Source organism: Peromyscus eremicus, chromosome 7 (assembly GCF_949786415.1).
Source record: "Peromyscus eremicus chromosome 7, PerEre_H2_v1, whole genome shotgun sequence".
NCBI classification, from domain to species: Eukaryota; Metazoa; Chordata; class Mammalia; order Rodentia; family Cricetidae; genus Peromyscus; species Peromyscus eremicus.
Genome location: NC_081422.1, coordinates 72,473,373 through 72,497,334, shown reverse-complemented (window position 1 = coordinate 72,497,334; position 23,962 = coordinate 72,473,373). Strand labels below are relative to the sequence as shown.

The 23,962-nt window shown below is 44.5% G+C and overlaps 1 protein-coding gene across 1 annotated transcript in view; it reads right to left on the bottom strand.

The window, feature by feature from the left end:
- Nucleotides 1–8,593: 8,593 nt before the first annotated feature.
- Cilk1 (ciliogenesis associated kinase 1) overlaps nt 8,594–23,962 on the bottom strand; it is a 42,401-nt gene continuing 27,032 nt past the window's right edge. The window contains exons 7-13 of the mRNA XM_059268265.1: nt 23,561–23,728; nt 20,751–21,062; nt 17,703–17,899; nt 17,445–17,593; nt 13,481–13,609; nt 10,560–10,682; nt 8,594–9,661 (exon numbers count right to left, since the gene is read on the bottom strand). Of these exons, the coding sequence (XP_059124248.1) occupies nt 9,507–9,661; nt 10,560–10,682; nt 13,481–13,609; nt 17,445–17,593; nt 17,703–17,899; nt 20,751–21,062; nt 23,561–23,728 (1,233 nt within the window). The 3' untranslated portion in view covers nt 8,594–9,506. The remainder of the gene's footprint in view (nt 9,662–10,559; nt 10,683–13,480; nt 13,610–17,444; nt 17,594–17,702; nt 17,900–20,750; nt 21,063–23,560; nt 23,729–23,962) is intronic.

Below are 23,962 nucleotides of genomic sequence, written 5' to 3'. Positions count from 1 at the left end.
TTGTCTAATTCCAGGAAATTCAATGTTAATTTTCTTTAAATTTTAAAGATTAAATTATAATAAATTATAATTAAATTATAAATTATAGGTATATCCATTGTGTATGAAACATGGGTCAAATTAAAGAGCAGTTTCTTTAATTTTTTTAAGTTAAATTTATTTATTTAATCTATCTATTTGTTTGTTTATTGAGACAAGGTTTCGCTGTGTAGCCCTGGCTGTTCTGGGACTCTCAGAGATCTGCTGGGGTTAAAGGCAAGAGCCACCACACCCAGCTTAAATTTATTTTTTTAAACAATGTTATTAGGACAGCGTTATTACACTTGAAAAGACAAACCCCTAGTACAGGCAAGCTGTAACTCTAGACTGCTGGCTGGAGGAGAGTGGAGAAGGAGGTGGTGAAGAAAGTCATTTAATCTAGCCTGGACAAGCAGCCTCGCGGTGGGACTCGGTTAGATTTAGAGAAAGAGTAAGAAAATCCAAATGCTGGGGAAGCCCAAGGTATCATGGAAAGCATGCTTAGATTAGAAAAGAGATTTTAAAAAAAGAGAAAAGAAGGAAGGAAGGAGGGAGGGAGGAAAGAAGAAAGGAGAAGAAAAGGAGAGCTCATACTTTTCTGTATAATTTAGAAAAGCAGATAGAATTGGAGAGCTGTGGGGCTGTGGCCCTGCAGGAAGACGTTCTGAGAAGGGAAAGACAGTATCTCATTGTTAGGCTAATTAGTCTGCTTTTTTAGCTTGGCTTACAGTAAACCCGCCTACCTAGGGCGGTCCTTTGCCTGGGTGATTGACCTAGCCCAAGTAGAATGTTAGGTCTCCACCCACACTAGAAATTCTATTCTCTTGACCGGAAGGAGTTTTTTTCTTAATACACATTTATTGCTACACACTAATATCCACCCCCGTCAAGAAGTAACCCCAACTAACAATCATTCAGGAGCCAGATCAGGGATCTGCGCCCTCATTAATGTGTCTGACATCTCTGGCCTCTGGCCAGGACTTGGCTGTCAAGAGGCCCCACTGTCGTTTCTGGCTTTTATTTTTTTTTTATTACATTATTTATTATTTACTTTTATATTTAAGAGCATCTTTCCTACGTGTGTGCATGTGCACCACATGTGGACCTGATACCCAAGGAGTTTAGAGGAGGGTGTTGGGTCTCCTGAAACTGGAGTTCCTGATAGATGTAAGCCACCATATAGGTGCTGAGGACTGAACCTGGGTCCTCTGCCTTCTTGCCAGTCCTTTGTTTCTGGCTCTTAGCCAAGAAATAAACTGGTTACTTTTCTTTGGAATCTTTTACCCTAAGCCGCCTAGCTAATTTCTGTCTCCTGTTCTCATCATCCCCTCTACACAGGTAACTGCCACTAGCAATTGGGATGCTGACTGACCTTGCTTCTTCCAAATGATCGGAAGCATCGGGTGGGCGAAGGGGCTCTAGCTGGTTCAAGCACGGCAAACATGGATCTGGCAGAGCTTGCCCTTCCCCCATTCCCTCTGCCTTGCCAAACTGTTAGATTATGTTCCTAAAGTTGGCCACCAAGGTCTATTCCCTTATTTGGCCACTTCCTCCTCCCTAGGCTGACTACCAAGGTCCAGCTATCAAAATGTTAAAGTCCAGCAATCAAAAGTGCCCCTTTGGCTCATCTAATTAACATACCCAATGAAAATCAAGCACCTCATCCTAACATGGGGGGGGGGGGCTCTCCTTATATATTTATAAACTGCAGTTTGCCTATGGACCCTGTCTGTCTCTATCCAGAGGCAGTCCTTTGTCTCCCAGGACCCCAGGACCCCAAATACCCCCTCCCTGTCTCCCTTGTTCCTGTCTCCTTCCTCATTCTCTACCTCTTATCATTGTCTCTTATTCCTTGCCTTTTGTCCTTCTTTGTGTTGAGAATTCGGCCTTGGGGTGTCTTGTGCTGACTTGAGTTCCCTTCATTGGGTATGGCAGTTGGGGTATCCCTCCAGTGGGCCTATCTAAAAGACCCCAAAAGTGCATCAATGGTTTTGTATGACTCAAGTGTAGGGAAGAATGGGTGTCTGGAAACAGATTTGAGGGAGAAGTGTAGAGAGTCTTTCTCTGTCCCACCAGCCAGTTCCCCATGGAGACTTATTAATTATGAAAGCTTGGCCAATAGCTTAGGCTTGTTTCTAACTTATAACTTAAACTAACCCATTTCTATTAATTTACTTTCTGCCTCATGGCTTTATTACTTCATCTCTGTAGTGCTCATCCTGCTTGTTCTGCATCTGGCTAGTGATTCTGCCTTCTTCCCAGTGTTCTCTCTGCCTCAAAAATCCTGTCTAGCTATTGACTGTTTAGTCTTTTGTATTAAACCAGTAACAGTGACGTATCTTCACAGTGTAAAGGAATCTTCCACAACAGAGAAGTAAAAGCTAGAGTGTGTGGTTGGCATTATGAGTTTTGGGAAGGCATCAGGGGAAGCCAAAATGGGATATTTTTAAAATGTCCAAGTCCAAATCCACTGGAACTCAGGATGTTTTCAGGCCCTGGGTTAACTACTGGAATGACTAGAATCATAGTGTGAGGTCTCCTCTGTTGTATTTTAAAAACGGCGGGAAGGAGTCACACCATACAACAGGGACCACATAGGAGGTTTATTGAGGGGAAGGGATGAGAGAAGGGGCAGAGAAGGAGGTAGACAAGTAGGCAGGGAACCAGTTCCTGGGGATGAGAAAGAGAAAGGAGATGGGAGGTGGGCAAGGCCCCCCTTTTATAAGTGAATGCGCACAGTGGGGTGCTCTTAGTGGCTGCAGCTGAGGACATCCTGTCAGGACTCTGAGAGCAGGCCAGTACAGATGCCTGAATGCTAACATGCCTCCCTTTTGTTTATTATAAAAAGGTGAGGAGTTAGAAAGGGAGCAGGTGAGGCAGGGATGAGGGTCCCATGTTCTCTAGACTGCTTCCTGCTGGTATGGGTGGTGTCGATCATCTTTGGGGGACCTGAGAAAACTAGGGTGCTGGCCACGTCCTGGGGTAGCTTGCTGTTTCACTTCACGGTCCAGGCTCTGTGGAACTGTCCCACACTGCTTGGACTTGGCAAGATGCTGTATAACTCCAGAGGTTCAAAGTTTTAACAAATGGTTCTTAAGATTTTTAACCCTTTTGCCATGATGTAAATCCATTCCAGCTGTCTTACAGATACCTACAGGCTCCTGGGAAAAGTTCTGCTACTGCACCAAGAAATCTGGTCTGATGAAAACTAACAATCTCCAGAGCCCATTTCTGATCCCACCTATTTTTCGAGCATATTTTGCAGATTCATTGTTCCCGCCTGACCTCCAGAGAAACAGCAGATGCCATGGCTTCTATACTCCTGATATGGCATGGCCTGCCGTTCCCCCAAGCTGGAACACCACTGACTGCTGCAACCTGCCTCCTCAGCTCCCTCAAGGAACAGATGCACCTGAGATCTCCCCGCTCCCCACATCGCCCTCTGTCGGCTTGAAGCAGTCTCGGGAATTCAGAGCCCTTGTTCCCCCACTTGCTCCCATAACTCACCTCTTTTTATAATAATCAAAACAGAGGAATGTTAGTATCCTGACCCACCCCTTGAAATCCCACCCCTTGGGGCCACTCTGTATCCTGATGTAAAAGCCCCATTTTAAGGGAAACCTCCTCACTCTCTCTCTCTCTCTCTCTCTCTCTCTCTCTCTCTCTCTCTCTCTCTCTCTCCATTCCCATGAGGTGTGCACACCTCTGCTTTCTCTCCCTACTCTTTCTACTTTGTCTTTATCTCTACTGTCTTTCTCTTTGTCTCCACGTGGATGCAGTGCCTGGGTGTGAATGACTTTGCACACTTCACTGCCCCCCTCCCCAACCTGCCCAGCATGTTCCCCCACTCATGCAAATTCATAACACCTTCCGGATGGCTCCTGGAAAGGCAGGGAGAGAAGGAAAGGACCCAGCATTTAATTTTTAGATTAAACAATATTAGACCCGTCTCTCTTGGCTGCAGGAAGGTGCTACAGTGTTGAACTGAGCTGAGGTTATAATGTTCTATATTTGGGTAGCATTTTCCTTAGGAAGAAAAAAAAATCGTTAGTGAGAAATAATGGTGTAAATAACATCTCATATGGACTTAAGCCTGGGGTCTGGGGAGTGTCATCCCTTGGACTGTCAAGAAACATATCAATCATTTTTGTCTTTGATTATACTTTTGTTGTGTAGTAATTTCCCCTGAGATAGAATCTTCCATCTTCTAGCTGCTTACAACATAGTATATTAAAGGGGAAGGTGAAACATTCTATTTTCAAAGAAGCTCATTAAGTTCACGAAGTAAACAATTAGGAGGTTTCAGGAAGTCCCTAAAACTAATCAGATACACTAAGTCCCTCTCTCACTTATAAGCAGTAAGGCCCCTGAGAGACACTTTCAGACAAGCTGAGCTGCTTAAAAGACAGCCTCCAGCTGGGTGGTGGCAGCACATGCATTTAAACCCAGCAGAGGTTTGAGGCCAGCCTGGTCTACAAAGCAAGTTCCAGGACAGCCAGGGCTGTTACACAGAGAAACTGTATCTCAACACCCCACCCCACCCCGAGAGAGAGAGAGAGAGAGAGAGAGAGAGAGAGAGAGAGAGAGAGAGAGAGAGAGAGAGAGAGAGAGAGCAATTAGCCAGAGAGTCAGGGACAGTGGTCCTTACTGTGATCCCAGCACTCAGGAAGGTGGAGGCAGGAATATTAGGTCAGGCCAGTTTGAGCTCCATGGTGAGATGCTATCTCAAATGGTGCAGGTTTTTAATCTCAGCACTCAGGAGGCAGAGGAAAGTGGATCTCTGTGAGTTTGAGGCCAGCCTGGTCTACAGAGATCCAGGACAGTCAGGGCTATACAGAGAAATTCTGTCTTGAAAAACCAAAAACCAACCCACCAAACAACAACAAAACCAACAAGAGTAACAACTGTTTCTTCTCAGTCCTAAAGTTACCAGCTAGTGAGAGGTACGAAAAAGAATCAAAATACTCAAATCAGTTTTCTTAAATTGTAACTTTATTTGGAGCAGAAGTTTCCATATATAATGTCAACACCATCAAACATCTTCGGATAAATCATTCAAAAAGTAACATTTTGTTTCAGAAGGGTCTCTTTTTCCTGTTCTTTGCCTTCTAGGTAAGGGAAGATCACTTTATAACCAAATCGGTAGAACTAACCTGCATTCCGTACTGAGAATATGGGAGATCAGAGGCTTCATCCGGGTGGTGTTCAAGTCACATTATCAGTGTTTAAGGAAAAACCAATAGCAAATAAGATGACATGTGCCCCTATTTTGTTTTTATAATTTACATGAGCAGGTTATCATAATAAATTATACGAACATACAGTACATTTGGTTGGAAATTGTAAAAACAATTCTAAAAAACACCTATGCACATATATTAAACCCATCGCGACAGTATGCTTAAAACATAAAACAATGAGTACGTCAAATGTTTTCTTATAAACATATTGCTTCTGGTCACACAGTAAGTTGAGAGTGTTTGTATCACACACACACACACACACACACACACACACACACACACACACACCCCAATGGCACAAAGCAATGGCTTGATGTTATGGAAATGTGACTTCATAGGAAAATATGGTGCCACGGACTCCAGCAGTACTTACACGGGCATTGAAAGTGAAAGTCTTTCTTTCTTTGACACACTTTGCCTTTGTATATTCAGGTCTCGATATTTCCAGAACATGACAGTGTCACACTTTTTTAGAAGTAGGTGATCCTTAGGCAAGCCCTATGTCTGAAACATTGTTTTAGGATCAGTTTTCTACACTTGGTAACTGATGGGATTATTGTAAAGAAAATATTATTAACAACAGCTTTTACGAGAATGCGGTTTCCCTCGTGTCTGTGAGGCAAACCCTGCCGCCAAAACAGGCCCAAAATAAGCCACTCTGTACCATTTCCTGGCTCGCCAGAAAGCTGTTTTTGGTTTTGGTTTTGTCTTTGTTTGGTTTTGTTTTGTTTTCTTTAAATAATAAATCCCCTTTATTTAAAAATTATTTAATTTAATGCAATATAATTTAAATTTTATCTCTAGAGGTTCTTTGCCTGCATTCCTATCTGTGCACCATGTGCATGCCTGACCTGATGCCCTCAGGCCAAAAGAGGGTCCCATACCTTGTTTGTGCTGGGAATCGAACCTGGGTCTTCTGGAAGAGCAGCCAGCGCTCTTAACCTCTGAACCACTCTCCAGCCCCCCCAAAAGCTTTGTGATTGTAAATCAGATGTAGTCATGGCTAGGTGCAGTCTAACTCACCACACCTGTCAGTATTTTGCTTTCCACTTCATAATTCTACAGTAGCTAAAAATGTATGCAACAGGCAGGTTTGACTATCACTGTTTAAAAAGGTCTACTTCCCTCCACAGTACACAGCTTGTATACAGTTTCTCCTTTACCCATTTTGACGAGGGCAAAGTACTTCTGAGGTTTTTGCGAGGTCTTTAGAACTTGGGTTTTCAGTCACCTAGTTTTCTCAGCTCCTAGCGCTTCTTTCATGTCAACAAGTATGTTTAACTTCTCAAGCGGAGCTGTTTGATAGTAAGGGAAGGAAAGTGAAGGGAGGGCCCACAAGGCATTAGGAAAGCAAGTTTATAACATCCTACAACCAGGTTTTTTGTCAATCAAAAGGAATAGAATGGCCTTAGTTAACACTCGCTAGATTACGGAGAATGTGGTGCTAATGATTTATTTGTATATCTAAGTGCTATCTATAATTTAAAGCCAACTTTCCAGCTAGCTGAACAGGATCTGAGATTAATTTACTTTTTATACATAATACAGAAAAGAGAAAATAAATATTAACCTCACAGTAGAGGACTCAGCTCTGAACACATATTTTGTTGGTTTAGAATATAATACATAAACAAATGGTCTCAAGTTGTGCTTGCATATACATTTTCTCAAGTCTTGTTGCTAGCTTGTTGACAGGGAAACACGCCCTATCAAACCCATGTCCATTGTGTGCTTTCTACACGCCCCTCAGAATCAAAGTGCTTGGTCAAGTGTAGTTTTGAGTCAGATTCTCCAAAGCATCAATTATTTTCTGATTTTAGGACAGAGAGACAGCCCTTTGGAAGTCATTATTTATACATCAAAGCAATCGTTAACCATTTTATTAGGTTGGACTCTATGGGAATGTCTGCATTTACCTTACCCTTTCAACCCACAAAGAATGATCATTTCGTATGGTTTGCTTTGCTGTATTTTGGAAACGGTAACCAAAAGAATCATTTGGGCCCTGGGAGAACATGAGTTAATATCCCGTTGAGGTTTGCTATTGCACTCACTGGTGGTGACCCTGCCTTATGGAAGGGAATCACGAGTGGAGGCAGATGTGCAATACAGAGGTGGAAAGAAGGGGATCCTCTGCATCATTCTGGCTCCAAACTAGCTTTGTCATCTGCAAAACTGCTGTAAACATTCCTCTCAATGGAACAGCCTGTCCAACAGAGGTCTCACCCTTGAAAGAGACCACACGAGGTGGGGGTGGGGATGTGGCACAGTCTAGACATAACATTGTGGCAACTGTGACTTCTCAGGTAAGTTGAAATTCTCCCCTAAGTCTTTCCCACTCTTAAAGTTGTCCTGAGAAGTTGGCTTGGATAATGAGCTGCCCCTGGTCAGGTGTGGAGAGCTGAGCTGAATTTAACATTCCTTCTCAGTTAAAAAATAAAAGAGCATGTTGGTGCATGCCTTCAATCCCAGCACTCAGGAGGCAGAGGCAGGCAGATTTCTGTGAGTTCAAGGCCAGCCTGGTCTACAGAGTGAGTTCCAGAACAGCCAGGGCTGTATAGAAAAACACTAGGCTCTTTTGGTCATTCATCTTGGCAGGGATATAAGTTTAATTGATTGTATTAACATACGTTAGGAAATTTTTTACAATAAAACAATGAAAAATTATAATAAAAAGGTACCTTTGACATAAAAAGGCTTCCCTTTTAAGGGATTTTAACAATTGGATTTTATAAAGATTTTACATGTGTTTATGTCAGTGGCTGGGTATCTACGTGCATGAAGGTGCCTAGAGAGGCCAGAAGAGGGCATCGGATCCCTTGGAACAGGAGCAGTTGAGTCATCCATCTCTCAGCCCAGAGTTTTTAACAATGGAAAAAAGCATGGACCACAGGGGTGGGAGGGAGCCTCCTCTCTGGCTCTGGGGAGGTAGGTGTGGACACCTGCAAAGGCCTGCAACCTTCCCACCTGCCTCCGTGGCTTGGCTGGTTTGGAGCTAAGTACTGTTTTCTGCATCTTTAATCTGCTGCAGGTGAGCTGGGGATGGTGAAGGCCAGAGGAAGGCTTGCTGGCATTGCTGTGGGTAGGTAGGTAGGTAGGTGCTCCTGGCTGATAGGCCCTCCAGAACAAGAAAAGCTCACCTGAACAATGCCTGGTGACTACAGGTCCTGCCATCTCCCTCAGTGTCTGCCCAGCAGGGAGCTGGCTGTCCCTGCTCAACCCCTCCCTCATCCTCACCGCCGGGAGTGCACTACTTGAAGCTGGAGGCCAGTGGGGATTTTAACCAGTAAAGAGCAACCCTGTCAGTCAAAAAAAGAAAAAGAAAAAAAAGAAAAGAAAAGGTAGAAATGTGATAGTTTAGTATGATTATGCTTGTTTTTTATCTGGATATTGTTTGCAACTGTATTTATGAGCGTTATAAAATTTCAAAAAATTCTTTGTTCTGGGGGCAAAAATAAAGTGAAACAAGTTCAGATAAAGTGACGGTTTCTAACAGAACAGTAAAGGATGGTAGATGAGGGCTGTTAGGCATGTAATAATAGCCCTGGGTTAAAACCAAGCATGGCAGCACTCAGGAAGCCAGAGGCAGGAAGATCAGAAGTTCAATGCTATCCTCAGCTACTTGGTGAGTGGTAGGCCAGCCTGGGCTACATAAGACCCTGTTTCAAAACAACAACAACAACAACAACAAAACAACTTCTGCCCCCAGAACAACCGATAAAAGCTGTTAAGAAAAGCAGTGGATGGGACGCTTTCCTCAGATCAGTCCAAGAAAGCCTAAAGTACCAAATGAGCCACATTTAAATGCAGCCTCTTCACGATATCCGAATATATTGAGTACATAATCCCTTACGGCACAGCATTAAACTGTACCCTGTCACAATACTGCATCAATATTACTATATATTTCAAAATCTGTATAAAATATTATGTGGAACAACAAACAAAAATTACTTAATCTTTAAAAAGTTCATTACAAAGTTGACTGTATAAAATGCTAAAACATAATCCATATATACAAAATGCTGTTGTTTAAGAAAATAATGAGACCCAGTTTTAGAATAAAATAATTTTATACAAAAAGAGGGTATTGCATTCAAATCAATATCAAAAAAAAACTTTTAAAAGAAATATTGAAATGTGTTAGTTCCGAACAGCTGTAAGCTTGGGTGTTTTACACCATCATGTGGTTTCTGCAGGTGCAACGAAGTCAGCGGAGGGAGGCTGGCCTCATGGCTGACACAGTCACCGACGGGCTGGGTACTTGGAAGACCAGTCTATCCTGCCGTGCACAGGCTGGGCGGCTGGAGGTCGTGGAATCAACCCAGGAGTGCTCCTAGGCTGGGTGTGAAAGAAAGGCCTCCCCGGGTGAGGTCTCATGGCCTTCAGGGAAGAATAGCCTGCAATGGAAGAGAAATGCTGAGCTGACCCAGTGGGAGCCAAGCCAAGGGCAGGAAAGCGCAGCACAGGGAGAAATGTCTGCAACATCCAGGAGGAACACTTGCCTCCTCTGCCACCCTCCTGCAGGCAGGAAGGAACCCACAGGAAGACTTGTCTAGTCAAAATCCTAGGCCGCTCTTTTTCTCTCATCTGCAATCTGTCAGCAAATCCTATTTGCCCTCCATCCCATGTAGACCCAGAATGTGGTGGATGTTATCAACGGTTGACAACCCTGGCCCAGGCTATGGCTCCTGCTTCTAACTTGGCTCCCATTTAGTCTAATGACAGCAATCAGCTAGAGGGCACATGTGCAGATGGCGGTCCACACAAAACCCTCCAGCAGAATCCCAAGATCAGCCAATGACAATATACTCCAGTGCCTGCTCCAGGGACTCACTCTCCAGGCTCTCCTCACCCCTGACTTCCTCTAGCTACTCCCCATGTCTCTTTCTTAGCCCCATGCATTTTGGCTTCTTCACTGCTCCCTGGATTTGCTAGGCCTGATACGTTCCAAAGCCTGTGTACGCAAGAATCCCACGCCATGCACAGAGCTGGAGAGCTCACTCACTAACCTCCTCCCCATCTTTATCCCCATGTCTTGCCTGCTTTGGTTTTTTTTCTTACCATTTATCCACATCAGACTTTAGTATATGTAACTTATATACATGCATTTATGTCATATAAAAGCAAATGTGAATATATATTTACATTTATTTAATTCACATATCCTCTATAGAGTACAAGTTCACCCTGGGCAAGGAGTGCTGCCCGACTTGTTCTGTCTATACCGTTCCTGCCACAAAGCAGCTGTTTGGTAACTACTGGATTACCTTACAGATGATTTGAAATGCAACTCACCAGGGGAGGGGTCGGTGAGAGGCGCCAGGTGTACCCTCTGCATAACAGAACCGATTTCTTTCTTCAGGAAGGAAGGGATGTAACCTCCAGTCAGTCCGCTGGAACTCGTAGAGCCTGAGCCAACTGAGGCGTGGGAAGAAAAACTCATTACTACCAAGACACACTCCATGAGACCAAGAGTACGCAACAGTTTGTTTTTACATTCTGGGGAAAAAGGAGGATGAGGAGAGTTCTGAGAAGGATGCCACCACACCACAGTGAGAAAGGAGCAGGGCACAGGAAGCGCCTTCCCACAGGCAGCATCTAGGCGGGCAGTGTTAAACTAAACAAGGCACATATTTGATAGTTTCTGTGGGTTTTTTTTTTCCCCAAGAATTGGTTTACCTGTTCTAGAATTTTCTTTTTCTACTCCATCCTATGGACTATCCTATCATGTTAGCATATACAAATTCTGAAGAACAGCTGAACATAATTCACTTAACTGATCATACACAAAGGTAATCTCATCTATCTAGATGTTAGAAATATAAACTAAATATCCTGTTGATAATTAGAAAAACTAACCACTAATAAAAATATTTTTAAGCTGGGTGTGGTCCTGCACACCTTTAATCCCAGCACTTGGGAGGCAGAGGTAGGTGGATCTCTGTGAGTTTGAGGCCAGCCTGGTCTACAAACTGAGTTCCAGGACAGGCTATTACACAGAGAAACTTCTAAAACAAAACAAAACAAAACAAAACCAAATATATATATATATATATATATATATATATATATATATATATATACATATATATATATATACATATATATTTAAGTTTATTACTATGGTGTTTGTACGATGTGTGTGGGAGGGTGAATGCCATGGCAAGCACATGGAGGTCAGAGGACATTTCTTTCTTTCCACCTTCACATGGGTTCTAGGAATTAACTCAAGTCTCCAGGCTTGCACAGCAACAACCATTAGCTGCTGAGCCATCTCACAGGCCCCCAATGAAAATGTCCTAAAAATTCATTGTTTATGTCTACCTGCCATGTCTCTCTACCTCATTCCTTCTCCCTTTCTTTCTTTTCTGAGGCCGAGTCTCACTACAGAGCCCAGGCTGGCCCCAAATGGGCAGTCTGCCTGCCTTAGCCTCCCGAGCGCTGGGATTACAGGTGTGTGCCATCGGCTTGTTTATATCATCCCCATTTGAAGGTGTGGTAGGGGTGGACTGCATACTGCCTCCTTTGTATTCTAGGAGGCTATCGGTATAATTTGAAATAGCAGGTAACCAGTTAACATGGACAGACAAATGAGTATTTCTAATACCGACCATTATGGCTTAAAGGCACACAGGGATAATGGAGAAAGATATTACCGATCACTAAACGGATAAAAGTTCCACCTGTGAGGAAGTGTTAATGGTACAATTGTTCTCTCTCGACAGCAAAAATGGCATTTAGTAACTGCTTAAGGCAGAGTGGGCAAATGTTCTGGAATGAATGTATAAGGTTGGTCAGATGGAATCACTGTGCAGTACTGGTTAATGAGGAGATAAGAAGAAAAATGAGAGAATTCAAACAAGTCTCCAACCCCCCAATACAAAATAATCAATAAACATGAGCGACAAACCTCATTCTCAAAGACATACAAGTTTAAACACAGGACACCATTTTAGACCAGACCAAGACTCACTGTAGTCTTGGGTACCAAGTGTCACCAAGGATGAGGCACAACTCCACACCCAGCAGGGGAGCAATCTGGCAGTCTCTACAAAGCCCAAGATGGGCACACCCTCTAACCTAAAATGCTGATTCCAGCAGAAGACCTGGTGCCTGTGTGCATAGCAACATGGATACAGAAGTGTCCACCTTGGCCCCCTCTGAGGGACAAGCTACAAATAGCCATGTGCTTGTTGAGAAAACAAGGAATAAATAGTGATCCAGTATAATAATGAGCCATGGCACCATACAGCCACACACAGCATATTCTGTAATTTAGGGTAGATACTTATACTTGCTACACATATTATTCCTTAAAAGGAAGTGTTCATATAAACTTTAAAATATGGAAAACTCACTGAATTTCACACATATTTTTTTTAAATGCACAGGAAAAGTTAACACCCAATCAGGCCTGGGGCAGGAAAGGGTGGTGTGGTGTGAGGTGGTGTGGTACGTTGTAGGGTAGGGTGGGGGCGGGGCGGTGTGTGTGTGTGTGTGTGTGTGTGTGTGTGTGTGTGTGTGTGTGGACTCAGCTAGACTCTCGGCCTCAAGTGTGTTCTCAGGTGGCACGATGGGTACCTGGGCACTGTATTCCTAAGTGAACCCTAATGGAAGAAGGTGAGGAGCAGTGAGGGTTAGGTGCGTCCTAGGAGCTGTGGAAGAGGAACCAGCCCTCAGCAAGGGCTGCGAAATGGCATGGGGAAACTGTCTACTGGGAACCTGGCAAATCAGTTTGGAGGACTTTATTTTTTTAAAACGTGTGTCCATGGGGTGGTGGTGGGGGTGCCTGATAAGCTGTCCATCTTCCAATCAAAAGAGATTCTGATTCCGTGGGCAGGGCAGATTCACCAGTCAGAGAGTCTAGCTGGAGAAGACCAAACCAACATTGACTTTAGGAGCCAGGTGCCCGAAGCACACCAGGGCATCAGGGTCAGATCTGCTAGGTCTGTACACTTACTTTTGGCTCCCCCCTGGGGGAGGGGGCACTGCTCCACTCCCCATCTCCCCGGGGGACAGAACACTGTGGGAGCTGGCTGAACCCCAAGGGCTACTGTTAAGAAAGGGAGTGAGCAAAAGGCAGGGAAGCCCAAGAGATGCCTGTCACTCAGACCGGAAAGCCCTCATCCCACAGTTCTCTACGTGCCCTCCCCTAAGCCCCAAAGCATCCTGGGAACCTGCCTCTAGTAACTCAGAAGGTAATAACCGTTACTTGCCTGAAGTTATTTTGCTCACTACTGATACTGTTCCTGAAGATTTTCCAGACAAACCAGAACTGGACCATGGATTTGATGGAGGGAAGTCCTTGCCTGGATTTGGGAGCACGCCATTTCTTATATTTATTCCTAGTAGAGAATAAAGTGAGCTTAAAATGCAAGATAAACCAGACAGACAGACAGACAGAAGCAGTGGTAATCTCGTAATAGAATATTAGTCAGCCCTAAAAAGGATGCTATCTTGCCATTTGCCACAAAATATGGACTTTAGAGCACGGGAAACAAGCTGACACACAAAGAAAAAGATTGCATGATCTCACTTATTATATGTGGAATATTAAAAAAATCAAATACACGGAGATTATAAAACAAATATACAGATAATTAAAAAAAAAAAAACACCCCCACCCTCTGCAAAAAAAAAGACCAAGCCTACAGTTGTTCCCAGGGGAGTAGGGACAAAATGGGAACTGGGAAAATGATGCCTGAGAACTGAGCAGAATCTGTTTGATGGCATGACTTTAAAAGTCTATTGCCTAAGGACCACAGGGAACAAAACTGTACTATATATGAAACCTTTTCTAAATTAGATTTTTGCTATTCTTGCCATAAAAACAAACAAATAGTGGTAACTCCATGACACAGTGGATACTTTAATGTGTCACCAAAGCATCCCCATCCCCCACCAGTGCCACTGACAATGTGGTAAATAAATCAGTCTGGGTTCAGCTCAGGTTGGATGGACTCTGACTAGGCAAACAGAAGGATTGCAGGCAGATAAACAAAAGCCCCAAATCAGCATTCCTTAGAAACATGAGAAGTGGGTTTCTGTTTGTCAGGAAGAGCCACTACTTCCTTATCCCACAACAGTAGACCACCCCCAGCAATGGGGCGTCTAGTTCCCTATTAACACACACCTGTAACACCTATCAAAGTCTCCAGACTAGCTCCTTGGTTGTTCTGGCTTACACACCTCTCCCACCCCGCAGCTACCTGCTCCTTTTAAAACTGGCAAGTCTTTCCCACCTTTTGCTCTTCTCTCTGATCTCCAAGAAATAGCCATGGCAGTTTTGAATTTCCCCAAATAAACAGCTCCTTCTACTTATGGAGTGGTCCAGTCTGGTGGTTTCACTGCACCCTTGCTGTGGTGGTTTTTTGAAGAGGAACAGCCCCCATGGGCTCACAGATTTGAATGCTTGGTCATTAGGGAGTACTGCTACTTGAGAGGGATTAGGAGGTGCGACCTTGCTGAAGGAAATATGTCACTGGGGGTGGACTTGAGGGTTTCAAAAGCTCAAGCCAGGCCCAGTGCCGCTCTCTTCCTGCTGCCTGCGGTCTGGATGAAGAATTCTCAGCTCCTTCCTTCTCCAGCTCCATGTCTGCCTGCATGTCATATTGATGATGGACTAAACCTCTGAAACTGTAAGCCAGCCCCAATTCAATGTTTTCTTTTACAAGAATTGCTGTGGCTGTGGCTGGAGAGATGGCTCAGGGGTTAGGAGCACTGGCTGCTCTTCCAGAGGCCCCAGCTTCAATTTCCAGCACCCACATGGCAGCTCACAACTGTCTATAACTCCAGTTCCAGAAGATCTGATACCTTCACACCAATGCACATAAAATAAAGTTAAATAAATTATTTTTTTTTTTTAAAAAAAGAGTTGCTGTGGTCATGGTGTCTCTTCACAGCAATAGAACAATGACTTAGATACTTACAGTCACCCTAGCACATTTCTTATTATTTATGTGTAGCCTGTGACATTATGTTAGATGATTTAATCAGACACAGCCAAGATCATTTGAAATGTAAAATAAATCTTATGCCAAATTTCAAAAATAAAATACAGAACACACAAAATTTCTGTGGTAGAAAACGTCCCCGGAAACTGATGATGTCATCCAACAGATGCAGAGGGAAGAGGACATCTTTGAGTGGAATGCATTGTTTCATTTGTGGGCAGTCTAAGAGGTTTCCTTATTCTTCCACTAACAGAGCTATCCATATCTTGGCTTTCCGGTGCTCTCCCTCAGAAGGACTCCTTCAGGACTCCTAACACTTGAATTTGCCCTCTTCCCAGATAACTCCTTTCCAGTCACTCACTGAGGTTCTCTCCACTCCCCACCCCCACCCCACACTCCCTAACACAATGTCCCTACCCCACGCTCTGTAGCCTTTGGTTTCTTTTTGTGTCTATTCTCGGAGATTCCATTTTCTCACGTGGCCTGCACGATCCTTGATGTTAGCTGCTGCTGACTGCACTGTACCAACAAGCCTCATGGATTCTGCCTCTTCCCATGCAGGGCCACCCAGGACACAACACAGCAGCCTTGCAGCTGACCTTAAGACAAACCTCTACATGCTCCATGCTCCTGCCAAAGCCAGGCTCTGCAGCTGTTCTTCCGATCTGAAGCTCACACACTCTTCTATCATCCCCTTCCACCCCAGCTGCGATGGAACAATTCTGCAGTTCCCTTGTGCCTGGAACCTGCACTTGTCACCCAGGGAACCATCAGCGCAATGTCAAAACCTGATAGCCTGTCCGGATTCACCACACTCCCGACCACAAGTGAAGACTAATGCATCTGGAGGCTTTACTTCTCACTGGACTCCCAGACTGGTTTCCCCTCCTCTTACCCGGCTTGCTGGCCCCTAACTGGAGACTCCTGGCCTCCAATTAAGAACTTTCAAGGATTTCCCTTATCTCAAAAAATGAAATTCAGCATGCTGTGGTGGCACACGCCTTTAATCCCAACACTCAGGAAGCAGAAGCAGGAGGATCCCTGTAAATTCAAGGGCAGCCTGGTCTACATAGTGAGTTCCCGTATAGCTAAGGCTACGTAGTGAGGCCCTGTCCCTAAAACAGCAACAATAAAAAACCAAGCCAAAAAATCAACAACAAAAAAATGAAATCCAGAATTTTTTTTTCAGGGTTTTCAAAGATACCTCATGCTACACACTCCATCCCTCGGGCTCTCTGCTCTGCACACCCTGGTCTCTGTGCTGTTCCTCTCACAGGCTAAGCCTTTCCTGCCTCTAGGGCTTTGCCCTTGCCCTTTCCACGGCCTGCTGTGTTCTTCTCTTGGTTTCTGCACACTTGGGTCTTTCTCATTTTTTGGTGCCGAGCCATTTGCTCAGAGAAATCTTTCCTGACCACTGTATCACCATCTGTGACAACTACATGCCAAAGTCTCACTGCGAGTCCCTGAGAGCCACTCATCCTTATCTGCAGGGTAGTTCCATGATGGCACCATGAGGCTGCAGTGTGAAGGAGCTACCTGGAGCTGTACACTTGTGGAAGGTGGGGGTGGAGGGTCCTGCTTCATTATAATATTCTCAGTGCTTAGCACATAGTGGGTGCTTGCCACACACAGTCAGGTTGAGTTAACCTGTGAGTGGGTGATTGAATGACAGTGTAAGGCTGGGATGTGAAATCTGGAGAGGGGCTTGGGCACTTACCAAACCTGCCCAGAAGGTGTAACTAAACTCCTACCCTGGGTTCCTGAGAGCACACACACAGAGAGAAAAAGACAGGATCCAACTAGGTATGCTGTCTAGTTGTCAAGTCATCGAGTTCAGAAGCTCAGCTCACGGTTTCTACACTAAGTCTCTCATCTCAGGATGCCTATGTAAGATAAAAAATGCAAGGCCCAAATATTCTATGACGTCCTCACCAACTCAGAGGCCCGTGGGTGCTGAGCATTCTAACCACAGAGGCAACACAGCATGCCGTACGAGGCGTGGTCGGGGCTTGTGAGAAATTTGGATTTCATTTCATGAGCAATGGATAGACAGCTCTAAGGGTTTTAGCTAGAGGAGTCACACGATGTGATCTGTACTGTGTGTCACGTAGGGCACAAGTAGGGATGTGCTCGTCCTCTGAAAGAGAATCTATGAACACTTGTGACCCCGGGGACGAAGACTGGCTATTGATGAGCGGAGGCCAGGCACGTGCGCTCTCTCTGTTACCAGGCAAGTATCGAGAGTGCTTCAAGTAGATCTGCTTGGCTGCAGACCGCTGGGTCGGCGTGTCTCTCCTCTGGGAGGAAGCCTGGGTCGAGACGCTAGTTCCTGTACCCACTGGCTCCGATGGCTTCAGGTCCAAAACACTTTCGAACCTGAATCAAGAGAACGTGGCTTAAGTCAGGAGAGATACTGGTGGCGCATCATCGGAGAGACACCTGTGACCCGCGCCAGCTTGCTCCCAGGGACAAGCAGCACACTTGCCTGCAGAGGGGGTCGTCACTCTGCCTCTTCTTGTTTTTCACATCGATCCTGGAGAGAGTGGGACTGAAATCTAAGTCGTCCAAGTCGGCCCAATCATCAGAACCCTTCGCTGACCTGGAGATAAGACCCCATCTTCTCCGGCTCTTTGGCTTGATTTCACCATTTTTGTGTTCCAGGCCAGCGAGGATTTTCTGTGTCTACAAACACAGGAGAAGGAAAAGACAAAGCAACCTTAACAGGGTTCATCTATCAATAACCTGTGCACGTATTTGAGAGTGTGAGTGTGTGTGTTCTGAATTTCCTTTATTACTACAGTAAGAAGGACCTGGAGGACCTCGCCACCCCACAGGTCTCCTTCGTCTGAAAGGCCATCTGTGCAAAGTGTAGACCCATACCTCCCGTCTCCAACTCAACCCGCACCAACTAGGTTTTTTTTGTTTTTTGGTTTTTTTTGTAAACAAAAGTTCGCAAAGTTACACGAAACAAGAATGTAAGAGAGGAAGATATAAGAAAGTATCCTAATTTATTCTGCTGCTGTGCCAGGGCACCCTGATGGGTGTGCCTCAGTGGAGCAATTCCAGGTTCCCATCTGTCCTGGTAAGGAAGAGGTGATGACAGGAACCTGAGACAACAGTCCCGTTAACATCCACAGCCAAGAGTAGACAGCAATAAAGGGGCACATGGGTGCCAGAGCTCAGCTTCCTGTCTCCATTTATAAAGTCCAGTGCCAGCCCCTGAAATGGTACTGTGCACACTGAGGGTCTTCTTACCTCAGTTAACCCAAGTAAGAAAACCCTTGGGCTGGAGAGAGAGGCCACTGCGGTTATAAGCACTTACTGTTCCTGCAGAGGACTGGAGTTCAGTTCTCAGCACCCACATCAGACAGTTTGTAATTCACCAGAGAACTCAACACTTCTGGTGCACACACACACACACACACACACACACACACACACACACACACACAAAATTTTACATAATAAAAATAAATCTTAAGGAAAAAAAAAAAAAGAAAACTCCCTCCTAGGCATGTCCACAGGCTAACCTAATCGAGACAATTCCTCACTGAGACTTAGTCTACATTGTGTCAGGTCGACAGTCAAAACTTACCACCACAGGAAGTCACAACTCTTCTGACATATTAGGAAGACGGCTAAATTCTAACTTGGGCCTTTGCTATAGTAGACAAGCGATTATTGCCAAATCTTGATCACCCTGCTGTATCACATCAAACAATATAAACAATGGCTTCTCAGTGGCCTGGGAATTATCTCCGATATAATCTTTACATACAGATTTAGTACAACAGAGAATTTCCAAACAGGCCACCTCTTGATCTTGAGAAGGGGTAAAGTGCTAAGAGGTGGAAGCCCACAGCCCTGGGGGCACACCCGTGGTACTGGTTGGGATGCTGGTGAACAGATGTCCAGAGAAGGGATGTCTTTTGCATAAAGGTGTTAGGGAGTGACTTAAGAGCATTAGGGAGTAAATAAACTCCAGCTCCTTGGCAGGTTGTCCTTCTACTGATCCAACACACACTGTCTATTCAAAAATCAGCTGGAGAAAGATTTGTGCTCAATTAATAGTTCAGCATTGACATCAATTCATAATAATACTATGAAAAACAGTCTACAGACAGAAGATGACTGCAGCTCCTTAGGATTTTCAAAACATCGCCATCACAGGCATTAGGAGCTCCCGTTGGCAAGAACAAACTGGTCTGGGGGAGGGGACATAAATTAAGATCTTCTTCCTCAGATGAAGAAACTGACTCTGTAGGGATGAACAGCAACAATGCCTGGCACTTACTGAGTTCTATGATGTATCAGTTAGGGTTTCTATTGCTGTGAGAAAACACCGTGACTCTGTAGGGATGAACAGCAACAATGCCCAGTGCTTTCTGAGTTCTATGATGTATTAGTTAGGGTTTCTATTGCTGTGAGAAAACATCGTGACCAAGACCAACTAATGGAGGAAAGAGTTTACTTCATCTTACTTTTCCAGTCCACCCCTGAGTGAAGTCAGGCCAAGAGCCCAAGCAGGGCAAGAAACTGAAGCAGAAGCCATGGCAACTTTCTTGCCCAAGTCTTGCTCACGTTGTTCTTACACACCCCAGGATCAGCTGCCCAGGCGTGGGACCACCTCGAGTGAGCTGGACCCTCCCACATCCACCATGAATTAAAAAAATGCACCACAGGCCAATCCAATGGGGACATTTTCTCAACTGAGGTTCCCTCTTCTCCAACAACTCTAGCTTGTGTCGAGTTGACAGAATACATGCCAGCACTATACATATTTTGGAGATATGATATACTAGGTACTGTTCTAAATTCTTCACAAGTATTAACTGATTCAGTCTTTAAAACAGTACTAAGTAGACATTATAATGGTTTCTATTTAACAGGTGAGATAACATGGAGCCGAGAAGCCAGCTAACTTGCTTATGTACCAAGCTGCTGAAGAGCAGAACTCTGGTTACAGAGTCCAGCTTGCCACCATGACCCCAGTGGTGGTTTGAACGAGAATGCCCGTGGGCTCAGATGTTTGAGTGCCTGGTTTCCAGGTGGTGGTGCTGTTTGGGTAGGGTGGGGAGGTGTGTCCTGGCTGGAGGGAATATGTCACTGGGGTGGGTTTGGCAGTTTCAAAGTCATGCACCGTTCCCAGTGTGCTCTTTGCTTGGTGTCTACAGCTCAAGCTGTGAACCCTTAGCCTCCTGCTCCTGCTGCGAAGCCTTTGTTCTGCCATCATGGGCTCTGACCCTCTGGAACCATAAGCCCAAATAAACTCCTTCTTCTCTGAGTTGCCGTAGTCACGTGTTTTATCAGAGCAACAGCAAAAGAACTACTACAGAATGGGATTGTTAACGGAAAGGGCAGAAACTGAATTCAGACCTTATATCATGAGCCTTCTCATAATGTCATGGTACTGTGGAAATAAACGTCTAAGACCTTATGTACTGAAAAGGAAAATATTTCACACAATATTTGTAGCCAGAAGAGAATTAACTGAGCAAAGAAACTAGTTTCCTTGTAGACACTCGACACCTACTGGCTGCAGGTTCTTATTGTGGAGGGAAGGGAAGAGCGTTGGGCTTGGCTTGCCCTCCTGAAGATGGCTGAGCTGATCTGCCCTGGAGGCTTCACCTTTGTAGGGGTACACGAAATGCTGAGGGGGCTGACTGGCTTGGTTTGGTCGAGAAGAAATCAGTGTATGCGCCTTGGTTGGGGGCTGGGCAGGAGGGGCCGGCTTGATGTAAGGAGGTGGGGCTGTCTTGTCTTGGACATCTTTCTGAGGTTTTCCTGAATCCTGTGTGATGCTGCCCAGTGGGTGTCCAATCTGGAAGTAAGGATATCGAAGGGCCTGGAATGACAAATGAGGCATTAGAAGGAAAAGTCCAGAAGGGACAGTAAACACCATCACGATCAATGGACTACAGGTTGTGTGACCAATTCAATACAGGCTCTTAGCCCAAACCTGCTATAAACCAACATACTGCATTGGTAACTCCCTTCTGATTTTCTAGATCTGAGTTCATATAGAATTTACATATTAGTTGCAATACTTAAAGTTATTCGGCTAAAGCAGATGGTATGAATTTGGGAATGGTAGGACATGCCTATAATCTTAGCACTTAGGAAAGTGGAGGCAGGAGGATCAGAAGTTAAAGGCTAGACTTGGTTAAACAGAAAGTTCGGGTCAGTCTGGACTATATAAGATCTTGTCTCAAAACCAACCAACCAACTAACGAACCAACTAAACAAACCAACCAACTAACCAACCAAACCAACCAACCAACCAAACCAACCAACCAACCAACCAACTAAACCAACCAACCAACCAACCAAACCAACCAACCAACCAACCAACCAAACCAACCAACCAACCAACCAAACCAACCAACCAACCAACCAAACCAACCAACCAACCAAGCAGGCAGTAGTTATCTCTGCCGTTATTCAGGCTGCATTGTGTGAGTATAACACACAATACTCAAACCTTCCCACAAAGACAAGGGTTAGGGGCCAGTAGCCATGGATAACCGAGTTTCCTGGTTAACCAAAGCTTAACATGCAGAAGCTTACAATTCTTTATGAAATTCTATATATATTCCCCTAGATTTGTTAATGGAAGTCACTGAAAATAACAGTATTTTCTTAATGGATCTGGAACCTAAGTTATAAACATCTATGATTATTATTATTATTATTATTATTTTTGTTTTGTTTTGTTTTTTGAGACAGGGTTTCTCTGTGTAGCTTTGCGCCTTTCCTGAACTCACTCTGTAGCCATGGCTGGCTTCGAACTCACAAAGATCTGCCTGCTTCTGCCTCCCGAGTGCTGGGACTAGAGGCGTGCGCCACCACCACCTGGCACATCTATGATTATTATATGTAAGTGCAGACTCAGAGCCAAACAATGTGGGTACTGTGAGAGTCCAGGACTCTGGCATGTAACTAGAAAGAATTCTCTGTAGGCCCTGGCATTTTGTATGTCTGATCTGATTTGGGGATATTTTTAGCTTTTCTGATATCATTTCTCCCTTGGGTTTGGTTACATGAGATTTGTTGTGATTTGTTTAACTTAATATTTCATGGGCATCCTATAAAAAAAAAGCAGTTCATCAGAAATTTTCCTAGCTGCCCTAAAACCATTGGTGACTTTTACCATCAGAAGTGCATGCACTTTCTAACCATGTCTGACCAGCCAGAAGCTGCTGGCACCAGGCTGAGGCTGCCTCCTTAGGACTTTGAGAACAAACTCTTCTGCCCCTTAACCATCCCCAGCTGTCATCTCTGTAGCTACCACAAATTCTACCTTCACATAGGCACTTTCTTCTGATAGCTCTGCCCTTCTGTGATAAAAGATCACAGATCATCTTCTCTGGTTAGCACCGGTTCTCTACTTGATGCTCTGAGCGGTGTAATTAATTGTTCATGAGTCAAGCTGACAGAGGTTCAAACAAAACCAGGCTTGCAGGAGGCCGCTGAGTGACAAGAGCCACCTCGGCTCTTTTGGGTTCATTTCATAATTTATCAATGCAGCCCAGGGGAAGGTGGGCGGGAAGACATCCGGAAGCCCTGCCACCTGGATTATAGGCAGCTGCACTACCTGTACCAATTCCTGAATAAGTGGCTAAGGAAAATCATTCCAACTTTCTAAGATGTAGTTTTATTACCCACAGAAGTGAAAACAAAAGCATTTACCTCATGGGCTCTGCACTAGGTTGAAATCACATAAAGCACACCACGGCATGTGCAAAGTACATGAAAATGCCAGCTGCAGTTACATGCATCTGTCTGTCGTTCTGTCCCTGCTGTCTGTCCACGAGTGGGCTGGTTTCCTAAATTACCTTTCAACACTCATCGCCAAACTACTGAATGGTCTTAACTCACAGAGAACATATTTTAAACCACCTCTGAAGACAGACAGACAGACAGACAGACATTTCTTTTCTGAACTATTTTTTATTCCTGGACAATTTTATGTTTTTTTTTTTGTTTTTTTGTTTTTTTGTTTTTTTTTTTTTTTTTGGTGTGTGTGTGTGTGTGTGTGTTTTGAGACAGAGTTCCTCTGTGTAGCCCTGGCTATTCTGGAACCCCTCTGTAGACAAGGCTGGCCTTGGATTCAGAGACGTGCCTGCCTTTGCCTCTTGAGTGCTAGGATTAAAGGTGTGCACCACCATGCCCAGCTGGCAATTTTATATTTGCAGATTTTATATATATATATATATATATATATATATATATATATATATATATATATATATATATATAAAACCAAATGTAATTCACAGAAATACTCAGAATGAGGTAGAGATTTCCTAAGAAATGCTTTGAACAGAAAAGAAACAGGCGAACCTGACTAGCAGTCGGTCGTTTCTTGGGATCCCACTGGAGCATGTCTCTCAGGAGCTGAATGGCTTCACTGCTAGCATTTGGAATTAGCGTCTTTAAGTTATTGGGTATACATTGGGGCCAGAGGAAATTCATGGCACTTGACAGCTGGTAGCCTTCAGGCCAGTCAGTCTGCAAGAAAAGACAGGAAATGCTACTCAGACGGTGGCTGTGTGGGGCTGGGAGTCTTCCACAGGCACCTATAACCAAAGGCAGTTGTCCCGTGACGCCACTAGACAGGTGTACGTGATGAGGCCCACAGCTACCCTCACACAGACTACAGTGCATGAAATCTGAGAAACGGCAGGAAAGACAGTGACTTGCTACCAGCTTAGCTGGTTTTATAACCTTTACAGAAGACTGTCC